Source organism: Dermatophagoides pteronyssinus, unplaced genomic scaffold, assembly GCF_027571235.1.
Source record: "Dermatophagoides pteronyssinus isolate colony J.1.1.1.1 unplaced genomic scaffold, Derpt_VIB-CSIC_2022.12 sq0022, whole genome shotgun sequence".
Lineage (NCBI taxonomy): Eukaryota > Metazoa > Arthropoda > Arachnida > Sarcoptiformes > Pyroglyphidae > Dermatophagoides > Dermatophagoides pteronyssinus.
The window spans coordinates 75550-89662 of record NW_027461546.1 but is presented as its reverse complement, the minus strand read 5'-3'; the positions used below and the strand labels follow the sequence as shown (position 1 = coordinate 89662).

Genomic DNA, 14113 nt, shown 5'->3' with positions numbered 1-14113 from the left:
TGAATTAATAATGCCTTAATCATGATGGTTTTTTGCTAATTATCTGGTTTGTTTGTTGAAAAAATGGAATATATTTTCTCATTCAATCGATTCGAGATTTGTCATTTGTGATTTTGCTTGCTTGAAGGTCGGTCGGTTGCTTCATCTGACAACAACAACAATAATGCATTCGGCTACTGGTGATAGACAATTTGATGCTGAAAGTTCATCAGTTGCATCATCATCGGATGGTATTATCAATAAAAAATCAAAATGGCAAAAAATTCAAGGAAATCTCGAAGGTTTGTCGATTGATTCCGTATTTTTTTGGCGATGATGTTCACATTCCCCAAAAAAATTTCAAATAGATTTCTGGATTACCAAACAAATTCTGCCGAAAGATGCGGACAAAACCAAGGTGGTGAAAACAACTTTGCGTGAATTGTTGACATATATGGCATTTTTGATAACAATTACTTACAGTAAGTCGTTGATTATTTAAATTTTTTTTCCAAATGAATTATATCATTGTTTTTTATTATCACAATCAAGTCACATTTTCAATGATGAATCCAACAATGTATTATCAGACAAAAATCATGTCGAATCTATTTTTGGATCAAGCGGATTCGAAAGGAATAACATTTCGTACGGCAACACAGATGGATCATTTTTGGGATGTAAGTTGATTGAGTTAAAATAGCTGGTTTCATAATTTCATAATTTTTTTTGTGAATAAATAAAAAAAAAGTTTGTTGAAGGTCCATTGATTCAAGGCCTGTATTGGGATAAATGGTATAATAATCAATCGGCAGATAGTACAACATTCAAATCAATTTTGTATGAAAATTATTTGCTTGGTGCACCACGTATGAGACAAATACGTGTCCGTAACGATTCCTGTGAAATACATAAAGATTTTCAACGTGCAATATTTTCTTGTTATAATCATTATTCAAAAATTTATGAAGATCGTCAAGCTATTCATGAAAAAATTTTACCCGAATTTCAATGGCAAGAAATTCGTTCATTTGCTAAAAATGATGTTTGGGGACAATTATCCACCTACTCGGGTGAAGGTGGCTATATTGTGAATCTTTCCTTAAACCGAACAATAGCCATGAAAACTATTGAAAAACTTAAAGAATTTTTATGGATTGATCGTGGTACACGTGCAGTACTGATTGATTTTACCACATATAATCCAAATATAAATCTTTATGTTGTAACAAAACTGATTGCCGAATTTCCAGCTACAGGTGGAATGTTTACCTCATGGCAATTTCGAACATTGAATCTTCTGGAAAATAGTTCCCAATCGCAAATTGGTCTTTATGTTTGTTTCGTATTGTTTTTACTGTTTATCATTTACTATACGATTGAAGAGTTTTTCGAAATTACTGCACTTGGTTTCATACCATATCTTCGATCAAGTGGTTGGAATTATCTGGATCTTTTCATCATTCTTATATCGTTGGCATTGGTTTTCTTTTTGGTTTGTCGTAAATATATTATAACCAAAATTTTCGATGAAGCAACAATTACGGAAGACTTGCAAACTGAACATTATGGTGATTCGAATATGATGATCGAATCGATGAACGAATTCAATAATCGAACTGGCCACGCGCTTCAAATCGATACCTATCAATTTGATACATTGGGATTTTGGTCAGCACAATTTAGCAATATTCTGGCTGTACTATCATTCGTATCATGGATTAAAATTTTCAAATATATTAGCTTCAATAAAACTATGTCACAGCTAAGTTCAACCCTTAGTCGTGTAAGTATTGAGTTTTCTCAAAGCCATTATTGATTGATTTTTATAGTGCGCCAAAGATATTGCCGGTTTTGGCTTGATGTTTTTCATCGTATTTTTTGCATTTGCCCAACTTGGTTACTTGCTTTTTGGTACCCAAGTTAAGGATTATAGTTCATTCGGTCGGGCTGTGTAAGTATCAGTGGATTTTTAATCAGATTCAATCTAATGATCTTATCTTATATTAGTTTCACACTGTTGCGCTTGATTCTTGGTGATTTTGATTTTCAATCAATCGAAAATGCTAATCGTGTTTTGGGACCAATATTTTTCTTGAGCTACATCTTCTTTGTGTTTTTCGTATTGATGGTAAGATATTTTTTTCTTATTTGATTCGATAGTGAAGAATGATTCGTTCCACATTTAGAACATGTTTTTGGCTATCATCAACGATACATATGCCGAGGTGAAATCAGAATTAAAAGATGATGAAGAATTTGCTATGATGGATTATTTCAAAGCAATTTCAAATCAAATCCTTCATAAACTTGGTACACAAAAGGAACAAATTGAAGAAATTCAACAGGCAATTCGAGAATCTGGATTTGATGGTCAACGCCGTGTTAGCTTTGCAACCATACGACAAGAACTGAAAAAACGTAATCTAAGCGATCAGGAAATTGAAATGTTGTTTGCGAAATATGATATTGATCAGAATCGTGAATTGGATGAAAAAGAATTGCATGCAATGTTTGAAGATCTGGAAGGTAAAAAGAAATCAATTGAAAAAGAAATGGAAGAAAATAAAAATAAACGTCGTGATTCGTTGATAAGTTTGGCACACGGTGCTCGTCATCTGCCGCCACAATTTGATTTCGGAAAAATTTCCAAACGCGTCGATCGTATGGAATATGTTCTCGCTACCATTTCGAATAAAATTGATTCACTTTTTGCTAATCGCATCGAAAATGAGAATTAACATTAACATTTTTGTTATTTTTCAAAAACAGATTTTAAGTAGATTTTTTAGTAGTCAAATTCATCATTAATCTTATTGAAATGCAAAAAAAAGAAAAATTTCAAATTAAATTTTGTTTGTTTCGATTGAAAATAAAAATAACATTTGTTTTTCATTTTTAAAAGAATTGGGCGCGCTCGATTTTGTTTGAATTTATTTTCCCCGAAAATCATGCCTTTTATGAACAGTTTCTCAAGTTAACCAGATTAATCCATGTGACATTTTTGTTTGTTTTTTTTTTCGATTGAAAATTTATTTAAATTTTTTTTTTCATTCAATGAGAATTCATAGAATTTATTTACAATTGCTTTTTTAAATATTAGTAACTATTATTATCATCAAATTTAAGACATGAATTATGACCTTAATACCGATCAAAGTGATGATGATTATTATGCTTTTCTCAACGTTCCTAGAAATGTAAGATTGATTTGATTTTGTTTTTCGTGTTTTCATTTTAGTTTTTATTGATTTTTTCAGGCAACTTTTGATGAAATACGAAATTCCTTTCGATTATTTAGTCGTCAATTTCATCCGGATAAACACACGAATCCAGCGCTAAAGCGACAAGCTGAATTAATGTTTGATAAATTGAAAAAAGTTTATGATGGTATTTGATTTATTCACCCAAATGAATGTATCGGTTTCTTACCCGGTTTTCTTTTATAGTTTTAAGCGATCCAGATAAACGTGCTGTTTATGATGCACTGGGTGCTTCAGGTCTTCAGAATAATGAAGCCTGGGCATTGGTTGAGAAAAAATTCAAATCAATCAAAGAAATTCGTGCCGAATTCGAACAATTAATGAAAGAAAAAGAAGAACGTTTAATACAACAACGAACCAGTCCTAGAGGCAATATTACCGTATTGGTTGATGCAACCAATTTATTTCAACCAGATGACGACAATGATGATGATGATCGAAGAGTAGTAATTTCACCATCATCGATTGAAATTCGTTCGATGACAATCACGCAATCATTAGATACTCCTATAACATTGAATAATAATGTGATATTGAATGGGATGATTAATGTTCGTAATGGTATTGGAAGCGGTAATCTAGCGCTTTCATTACGACATGTTTTTAACCGTAAGTTAATTCGAATGAATCTAATCTAATTTCTCATGGATTTTATCAATCAATTTTAGCAAAAACATGGGGTGAAATAGAATTTGGTGCTGGACAAGGTCCAATGATCAATATAAAAGGTTTTCGAACCATAACACCAAATCTTCATCTGAATTGTAGTACAAATATATTGATTTCATCATTCGGTATTCGACCCGGATTATCATTAAGTAAGTAAATCAATATGGCTCGAATGTCAAATTTAATAATTTTTTATTTTTCGGTCAGCATTGACCAGACAATTTAGCAAACATTTCGTAGGACATTTATCATATAAAGCCGGTATAGATTCATCAATGAGCACTACGATGATATTTGAAAATGAATATTGTCGAATTAATGGTTCGCTACAATTTGGTTATCGTAATTCGTTTATATCATCAAGTTATACACATAAATTTCGACAAAATATGACACGTTTAAAAATTGGCCTGAAATTCGGACTTTTAGGTGCCATTGTTGATTATGGTTGTGAAACTAGATTATCTCAATATAGTACAATTGGTGCCGCAATGACTGTCGGTACAATTGCCGGTGTTAATCTAAGGATTAAGTATGTATCACACTCGATATTTTATTCATTAAATTCATAATCAATTTCCTATCTAAATAGATTAATACGAAATCAACAAACATACATGTTACCGATATTATTGTCAGAAGAAATAGTACCCTCATCATTGTTATATGGAACAATATTACCATTATTAACATATTATTTGATTAAAAACTATATCATTGATGTCTATCAAAAACGTATGGAACAAGAAGAATTGGAAAAAGAACGTGAGGCTAATGCATCACTAATGCAACAACAACGTAAACAAGCTGAAGCTTATATTCAATTAATGAAAGATTTTTATGAACGAATTGTTGAACGTGAACGATCAGTGGATGGTTTAATAATTGATCGAGCATTATATGGGGATGAAAGTCAAGTTGAACAATATGAACATGATGATGATTCCATACCCAATGATGCAAATGTTTTTGATTTCCATGTTGCCTTACAAGTGTTGGTGAATGATAATTCACGTTTAATATTACAATCTGCATCCAAATCTTATCTGCCTGGTTTTTTTGATACAAATAATGGTCGTCCAAAAAAATTGTTAATACGTTATCGTTACAAAAGTCGTGATTATCGCGTTTTGTTAAATGAAAATGAAGGTCAAACATTACCTTCCGAAAGACATTTAATTCTTAGAATGAATGAAGATCATTTTAATTGAGTTTTATTGAGAATTTATTTTTGTAAAAATTTAATTTTTTTGTTAGTTCAATTAAGATTAGTGAATAAAAGTCATCGAAAAATGAAGTGTTATCAGTGATCTGTCATTCATTGCCGAATTGAAAATCTAAATACCCTCGATACAACAATCATACCGTCGTAGTTTTTCTATGTGATGATTGATGGATTGAATTTGTTGACCATTCATTTATTCACTGTGATAATAATGTAAATGTAGAAATTTAATAAATTAATAAATTAAGGGAATTTGAAATTGCTTTATCAATTATTTTTTTGTGTGGCGAATGTTCGCTAATGATAATTTCATGATCGCTGCGTTTATTCAATGTTGATTTTTCTATCAGGATGTAATGTGACAGCTCTCTCTCTCTCTCTCTCTCTCTCTCTCTCTCTCTCTCTCTCTCTCTCTCTCTCTCTCTCTCTCTCTCTCTCTCTCTCTCTCTCTCTCTCTCTCTCTCTCCTTATATATCTGTGAAATGTTTTCCTTGATGATGGAAGTATGATTATCAACAAATCATCAATGTGTGTTGTGTAGAAAACAGATATGATTGTAAAATTTGTGAGCCAAGCTTATATAAATTGGTAACATTTGATTAGTTCGTTTTTGTTTTGAATATCGAATTGTTCTTGTTCAAAATGTCCAAAGTAAGTTTTATTTGAAAATTCTTTTGCTGATTTTATTGATTTGAATATGATTAGCCAATCAATTGTCGTGCTGCCATTATGTATGAAGAAGGCAAACCATTAGTTGTTGAAGAAGTAATCGTACCTGTGCCTGGTGATGATCAAGTTCGAGTGAAAATGATTTCTGCTGGTATTTGTGCCAGTGATGGTCATTATGTTTGGGGACAGCAAAAACTGAAGGATCTTTTTCACAAACTGCCAACAGTATTGGGACATGAAGGTGCCGGTATTGTTGAATCAGTTGGCCGAAATGTTACGGATTTGAAACCAGGTGATCATGTTTTGACAACATTCGTACCGAATTGTGAGAAATGTAGCCAATGTTCAATCAAAGATAGTAATATGTGTTTGAATTTGAATTTCAACACAACCGGTTGTCTAACGACAAGACAATTGGCGAAAAATGGCGAAAATATTTATGGTGTCACTGGAACAGGTACCTATTCGGAATATATTACTGTTGATCGTCCTATGGTTATTAAAGTAAGTGAATGAATTTTAGTGAAATGAGCCTCACCTTTCTTTTTCGTGATTCGATCAGATCAAACAGACCGATAATCTAATCAATCTTTGTGTGGTAAGTTGTGCTGCGGCCACTGGTTTTTATTCGGCTGTTAATCGTGCAAATGTTCGTCCTGGTTCGAATTGTGCTGTATGGGGAATCGGTGGTATCGGTTTGAATACATTGCAAGGATGTAAATATAACCAGGCGAAAAATATCATTGCAATCGATGTTAATCCAGCGAAACGTAATGTTGCTTTGGAATTCGGTGCAACCGAATTTATTAATCCAAAAGAATTGGATAAACCTTTGGAACAATATCTGATGGAAAAATATGGTGGCGGTATGGATTATACATTCGATTGTTTTGGTTCGCAAATGATCGTTGATCAGGCCATCAATTCATTAACAATGTCCGGTACATTTACTATGGTCGGGGTAACAGGAGCCGATGTACAGATTAAATATCCAGCATTGATGTTGTTGTTCAGTCGTACAATAACTGGTTGTCTTCTTGGTGCTAAAAAAGCTTCGCAAGCTTATCCCGAAATGGTCGATTTGTATTTGGAGAAAAAAATCAAAATCAATGAATTGATAACCAATAAATTTAAATTGGAGCAAATTAATGAAGCATTTCAAACATTGAAAGATGGCAAATCTATTCGATCAATCATAGTATTTGATTAATTAATTGATTGATGTTATTGATTAATTTGATTGACAGCTTGTTAAGAATTTTGTTGTTTTTTGCTCATTTTTGAAAAATTTTAAATCAATAAAATTTTTTTGTTTGTGAAAAAATTGACTTTAATCGATCAAAGATCAAAATTGAAAATTGCAAAATAAAATAATGTGGTTGATTTTCTCTCTGTTTTGTTTGTTTGTTTGTTATGAAATGGATGATGTTTGGATGGCAACCGTCATTCGATTGTCAATCATTCTGGTGATGGGCCAATTTATTATCGATCGTTTCATTGCGTTTGGCAAACAGCAAGTATAAAAAGAAGAACGAATCGAATCGATCAGCGAAATTCGTCGAAAAAATGTCTTTTAAAATTTCGCAAGTAATGAATTAAGGTTGATGTTGTTTTCGAAATTTAAATTGAATTCCTAATTTAGCCAATAAAATGTCGTGCTGCTGTCCTGTACGAAGAAGGTAGTCCATTGGTGATTGAAGATGTTTTGATACCCGTACCGCAATCGTTCGAAGTTCGTGTTCGAATTCTATCCACTGGTTTATGTGCAACAGATGCACATTTTGTATGGGGTCAAACTCGAATGAAATCCTGGGGTCATCGATTGCCATCGGTTTTAGGTCATGAAGGAACCGGTATTGTTGAATCTGTTGGCCCAAATGTTAATCAATTTCAACCAGGTGATTTGGTTCTAATGTCTATCATACCACAATGCGATGAATGTTATCTATGTCAAAATCCTAATACGAATATTTGTCAGAGGAATTTATTGGCCGATTTAGGAAGTCGTCCCAGTAAAAAATTGGCTAAATCTGGTCAACAACTTTATGGAATAATGGGTTTAGGTACATTTTCCGAATATATCACTGTTAATCATAATCAATTGTTTAAGGTAAAATTAATCCTTGCTTGATTCTATTGGTTAATTTATTAATTATCGATAACACAGGTAACAAAAAAAGTAAACATTGAAAACGCTGCCATCATTTCGTGTGCGGTGGCCACCGGATTTTATTCGGCCGTAAATTTGGCAAAAGTTTCGCCCGGATCTACATGTGCTGTTTGGGGTATTGGTCCTGTTGGTTTGAATGTTTTGCAAGGATGTCGATATCGAAAAGCTGCGAAAATTATTGCAATCGATATAACTTCGGAGAAAAAAGAAATAGCAATCGAATTTGGTGCAACTGATTTTATCAACTCAAAACAATTGAATGAACAAACAACATTGCAACAATATCTAATGGAAAATTATGGTGGCGGTGTTGATTTTGCATTCGATTGCTTTGGTTCACAAATTACTATTGATCAGGCGCTGAAATCATTGTCCGTAACCGGAATGTTTGTATTGGTAGGTGTGCCACCAGATAATACAAATATTATCTATCCCTGTGATCAATTGCTTACTGGCCGTACCATAACCGGTGGTTTTGTTGGTGGCAAAAAAAGTGAACAAGCCTATGGTGAATTGTTGGATCTGTACGAAAACGGAAAAATTGAAATCGATCGAATGATTACCGAACGGATTTCGTTGGATCAAATTAACAAAGGATTCGATGATCTACGATCGGGTAAAATAGTTCGTTCATTGGTAACTTCGTTTCATAAGAAAATGGAATAATTTTTTTATTTTGGCAATTTTCTACAAAAAATGAAAATCAATTGGACTTGATTGGTGCAATATAATTTTGCAATAATTTTTCAATAGTGTCACTATCGAACAACTGTTCAAGATTGATAAATTGTTGCAAATTTCTTTTGATTCTTGTCAAATTGTTATCATTGTTATTGTTGTTTTGTGTATTCTTCAGAAATTTTTCCAATAAATTTTCTACATCTTTTTCACTAAAATTTTCAAACATTGTTCCAATGGCTCCACGCTTGAATCGTTGTACCGTATCTGTTGAAGAAATGCAAGAAATTATTTCGGAAATTTAATCTGAAAAAATCTTACTGAAAATTTGATCAAATTTTTCTTTACGTTCTTCAAGAACTTTTTCAAAACTTATGCTTTGGTTGTAAGCCAGATCCTGCCCATTCCATGATTTATAAACAATATCATTACGCAGCATTGGTGACTGGGCAAAAACTCGTTGAAATGCATTAAAAATTGCAACCAGAAATTGAACGAAAATTCTGACAATTTCGGATAAATTTGCCGGTGTCAATGACGAATTGGAGCCATCACCACCACCATCACCATTGATATTTTGTTGTTGATCAGCTAATGATTGTTCCAGCAATTGATTCAAAATATTTGTTACATTCGGTGGCAATGTTTGACAATTGATCATCGATGTCAAAAGCAAAATTGATGAAAAAATTAGAAATCTTTGTCGAAACATTTTCAATTTGTTTTGGTTTTGTTTTTGGAAAAAAATCCGCTTTTTATATGAATGTTTTGTCAACTGAACCAGCATAAAATGATTTATTGATTTGTTTTTGAAAATGAATTTTAATTAAATAAAATTAATATCACAATGGAAAATATTAATGTTATCATCATTATGGTCATTTGATTCGAATGTTCAAACATTCCAATGCTGGCATCAGGTTCCGGTTTTTCTGTCGTAGGTTTTGGTGGTTCTGGTTGTCGAATTGGCAGCGCTTCAGCATAAGCAACAACTGTATTGATTCCACGATTATTTACTCCGCGAATCATTCTTGCATAACCCGATTCACCCCAATCACGTCCCCAGCTATTTTTTATCAACCAAAAATCTAATCCATTATCATTACCCCAGCCGATAATCTGCACATATTGATCATGTTCACCGGATAAACCACGATCACCACCATCGGTGAGTATACCACCACTATGATGATTCATAATTAATTAGCAATCCATTTTCATCATTTTTCAGATCAAACCTGTATAATTGAAAATGACGATCACCAGCATTGATTAACGTAGCAACCGGACCTTTATTATAAACAACCCACATAATCATTTCATCGGATGAATTGAGTGGAAGATAATTATAACGATAAATCCATTCACGCCATTCACCTAATACTTGACGACATTCACCTTGCTATCAAACAAAAGGATAATAATCAATGTTTATTGATTGATTTGATTATCATTACCTTGCCCTTATATGGATAGGTTTTTTCCATAGTCAAACCAACTTGTCGTGCATAATGGAAAACATCATCCAACATACCACCATTACATCCATCACTTAGATAAAATGGTGCAAGCACACAATCTAAAACTTGTTGTTTCGATAGAACTACTAATGGATTTCCCGCAATCGAATTTGCACTTTCAACTAGACCAACGCCGGCAAATATCCAACTTGAACCACATTGTCCTTGATCTTCGATGGTTGTTACCATCTTTTGATGAATAATACAATCAATCATTGAATGAATGAATGAACAATACTTACACTTTGTGAACGCCAATCGAATTGTGCTGGAAATGTTATCGACGTTTGATTCATTTTACGAACGACATTCATCGATATTTTTGAATGATTACTGTTGAATGGTATCGGTTTATTAGCTGTTTCATGTTTGGCTGTTAATAATTTTTGATTGATGAATATTTTTTCATTCATTCCCTTTTGGAAGAAAAATTGGAATCATTTTTGTTTGAGAAACTTTCCAGAAAATAACTTACAAAATCGGCAAACTTATTGATTTTCAATCGATATGGCACTCGTCCAGTTTTATAATCATTATCATTATCTTTTACAACCTTTAATGAATACAGGAAATTGGCACGACGAATTTCAAGATCTTCACCATCAAAATAGTGTTTATCATATTTTTTCTATTTACCAAAATTAATTTATTTTATTCAACTTGAAAATTTTCATTCGATTTACCTGAAATTCGGTGAAATTTTGTTCAAAATTTTTCAAATCAAATTCTTCGGCAATTTCGGTTAGGTTTTGTCGACCATATGTTGACCGGATAAATTGTAGATATTCTACCTGTGCTGATTGGGCCGGAATATTTTTATTCGAATCAGCTATGGTTAATTGTCGATGTAATTGTTCCATAGCAGCCGATTGTTGATAATCCAAAATAATCAACGATAACAATGTGGACAATATTGAATATGGAACCATTATCCAAATGATGATTTATAAACGATGACACACCGAAGTCAACAAATGATTGATTGGTTTAATTCGATTCACAGAATCGATCGAACAAAAACAGATATGCAGTCAATAATGTCCATCGAATGAAACGAATGCTGTTTGTTTGTATTTGCTATTTTGGTATTCGTGATTTGGTTTGCCCGATTTTTTGTTGCAAATTGCTGCATTGTCACCATCGTCAATTGAATTAAATTAACCTATTCTGTATGATAGTGATGATGATGATGACCAAATTTAGCTTTTCAGTTCTTCCCCCTATTCATCATCACAATAATCATTCAAATGGAATAAAACAGTAAATTATCATTATCATTATTTTGTGCAATTGTCATCATGACATTGCCAACAAACAAAAACAAAACAAAACAAACAAAAAATGAATTCATATTGCCCGTTATTATTGTTTTTGTTCGTTTGCTGTCAATTTCGTTTTGTGAATAAATTATCATTGGAAAGTTATTATTAATATTCATCATCATCCAATATCATCATCATTATTATGAATAGTATTATATTTCATTGGTAACAATTTAACTTTTTCGAAATGTTCAAAATTCCTTTGCATAATTAATCAATCGATTAATCAACAATGATGTGCAATCAAAACAACAAAAAGAAAAAATTATCATTTTTCGATAAACCCGATAAAATTTATCATATAGTAACGTAAACTTTATAAAACTTTTTTTCTGATTTATAGAGATAGTAACTATGTGTAAGAGATTGATGACAAAATTATTTGATTAATTGAGTGGGTATTTGAAATAGTTTTGTTGATGATGATGATGATACCATGCCATACGACAAAAAAAAATGTCCTAACAAAATGATTGCACTCGATCGTTTTTGTCAAGAGAGTTTTTTGTTACTTTTCAACAAATTAGTGTCTAAAACGATAATCATCAATCATCATAAGGTTTTAATCCGGATTCGGATTCAATCAATCACAGGAAAAATCTGAAATAAAAAGCCACTTAAAAACAAATTGTTTTTGGCTTCTTTTTTTCTTGATTACAGGATTTCAAATGTTTTGATTTGGTCGGATTTTGGAATTGGAATCATCGTGAGCGTGAGAAAAAGCAAAAATGTCCTCATTGTTTCAATCCCTTCGTCGTCATAATTTTTTCCTGTTTGATATTTATATATTTCAATTTTTATTCAGTTATGGATTACAATTGATTACTATAAATTTTTTAGTGCAGGATAAAATATGTCGTACCCGTTTCAATCAAAGTGAATATTTTTGTCAACATATCCATGAAGATATATTCGATGGCTCCGAACAGATTATCAAAGATCGTATCCTTGCTTCAACTGCTCTTTATAATAATTACAGGTGAGATTTTTGTGATGAAATTTTTCTATGAAATTTTTTGATAAAATTTTTTGTCTGTTTTGTTCTGTGTTTTACCGGATGGCGTTGGTTCGATTGTGCGGCTATAGTAACCTAATACAAGCCATACCGATGTTTATTTGGTCATTATTTTTCGGTTCGTTTTTGGATCGACAAACCGGTGCAACACGAATGATATTCGCTTGGATCAATATATTGGGTCTAATAACTACTGTATTTTATTTGGTGAATATTTTCAATTTTCTTATAGGCACGTAGATTAATAATTAATATTGGAAAAAATCACTTGATAATCACTAATCACAAATGTACATTCAAATATCAGATCCATATATGTTATTATTGGCTGGATTACATACCTATCTGACTGGTGGTATGGCTACATTTTTGACTGTTACGCATCGTTATGTTGTTATCAATACTGATCCCGAACATCGATCGTTAAGATTTACTATATTTCAAATCTATCTACTTGCTGGTAAGTGGATCCATTATCCATTAACTAAATTATCTGATGATTAATTGGTTGATATAATTAGCTATAACATTTGGTCAATTGCTTGGTGGCAATCTAATTCATTTGGTTACTGATAGTAACAGTCTTCAATTACGAAATTATGATCTCAATATGTGGATTGTTTTTGCACTTAATATTTTTTCGTTTATTATGATTTTGATTATTCCAATCGATCGACAAAAATCACCATCATCATCGGATTCGAATCCCGAAATTGAAAGAACCGATAAAGATATTGATAATGAATCGATTACCGATAACGATAATGATGAATCGATTGATAAATCAAATCCAGTATTGAATGGTGATCGAAAATCTTCTTATTCATCCATAATCAATACAACCAATGAATCAATTGAAAGTCAAATCGAATCCAGACCGATAAGCGAAAGACGTTCATTATGTTATCGGATGAATTATGTATGTCGCACATTTTTCGATATGGAAAATGTTCGACAAACATATCGTTGTCTAACAAAATCACGTATGAACCGAATTCGTGAACAGATAATTTTCCTAATCATTCTTTTAGTCATACAATTTCTTAACTATCTTGGATTGGATTCAATGTTTTTACAGTTTTCACAAAAAGTTTATCAATTTGATGCAAAAACTTTTGCCAATGTAAATGCCATTTCAAAAGCTATACCCAATATTGGCCTATTCATTAGTTCACAAGTTCTGGTTCGATGTTTAAAATTGAAAGATGGTACCATTATGGCTATAACATTAACGGCTGGATTTTTGAATCAAATTTTAATCGGAACATTTACCAATGTTATTGTTTATTTCATTGCATTGATCATTGGATCAATGAGTGGACTATCAACAATCATATTGAAAACTGAAATTGCCAAATTGATTCCCAAAGATGAAGTGGGAAAAATTTTCAGTGTTATATCAACATTTGAATCATTGGCACCATTTGTTGGTACTTTAATTTTTTCAACAATATTTTCGGCAAGTGTTACGACATATCCAACATTGATTTATCATGTTGGCGCTGCTATTACATTACTTTGTTTAATAATGGCATTATTTCATGATTTATATTTTCATCATTAATTTATTTTTCAATAAATATAAAAATCCATTTATTTTTTT

At 32.0% G+C, this 14113-nt stretch overlaps 4 protein-coding genes across 7 annotated transcripts; 3 read left to right on the top strand and 1 right to left on the bottom strand.

Moving 5' to 3' along the window:
• The first annotated feature begins 10 nt into the window (after positions 1 to 10).
• LOC113795435 (polycystin-2-like protein 1) lies at positions 11 to 2886 on the top strand. The gene is made up of 7 exons (XM_027345617.2): positions 11 to 281; positions 348 to 461; positions 532 to 659; positions 731 to 1765; positions 1812 to 1933; positions 1990 to 2110; positions 2169 to 2886. The coding sequence occupies exons 1-7, from the start codon at positions 164 to 166 to the stop codon at positions 2718 to 2720; spliced, it is 2190 nt and encodes a 729-aa protein (XP_027201418.2). The 5' UTR covers positions 11 to 163; the 3' UTR covers positions 2721 to 2886.
• Positions 2887 to 3020: 134 nt separating this feature from the next.
• Positions 3021 to 8871, top strand: LOC113795451 (uncharacterized). The gene is made up of 10 exons (XM_027345633.2): positions 3021 to 3179; positions 3240 to 3369; positions 3429 to 3851; positions 3911 to 4060; positions 4119 to 4443; positions 4504 to 5038; positions 5842 to 6309; positions 6368 to 6880; positions 7448 to 7915; positions 7973 to 8871. The coding sequence occupies exons 1-10, from the start codon at positions 3111 to 3113 to the stop codon at positions 8639 to 8641; spliced, it is 3750 nt and encodes a 1249-aa protein (XP_027201434.2). The 5' UTR covers positions 3021 to 3110; the 3' UTR covers positions 8642 to 8871.
• Positions 8617 to 11566, bottom strand: LOC113795463 (uncharacterized). Its single transcript, XM_027345646.2, has 8 exons — positions 10857 to 11566; positions 10649 to 10801; positions 10416 to 10589; positions 10111 to 10362; positions 9892 to 10055; positions 9513 to 9836; positions 8975 to 9234; positions 8617 to 8920 (listed from the first exon to the last, which is right to left on the bottom strand). Exons 1-8 carry the CDS (start codon positions 11100 to 11102, stop codon positions 8679 to 8681), a joined length of 1815 nt encoding a protein of 604 aa, XP_027201447.2. The 5' UTR covers positions 11103 to 11566; the 3' UTR covers positions 8617 to 8678.
• Positions 11567 to 11780: 214 nt separating this feature from the next.
• LOC113795458 (uncharacterized) lies at positions 11781 to 14106 on the top strand. 4 transcript variants are annotated; one of them, XM_075823045.1, is made up of 5 exons: positions 11781 to 11799; positions 12336 to 12474; positions 12582 to 12742; positions 12818 to 12970; positions 13032 to 14106. In XM_075823045.1, coding segments are annotated over exons 1-5 (1497 nt in total). In that variant the 5' UTR covers positions 11781 to 11798; the 3' UTR covers positions 14075 to 14106. The 4 variants fall into 4 exon arrangements, with proteins under 4 accessions (XP_075679160.1, XP_075679161.1, XP_027201440.1 ...); XM_075823046.1 differs by lacking the exon at positions 11781 to 11799 and adding an exon at positions 11856 to 11889; XM_027345639.2 differs by lacking the exon at positions 11781 to 11799 and having other exon boundaries at positions 11908 to 12474.
• Positions 14107 to 14113: the final 7 nt, after the last annotated feature.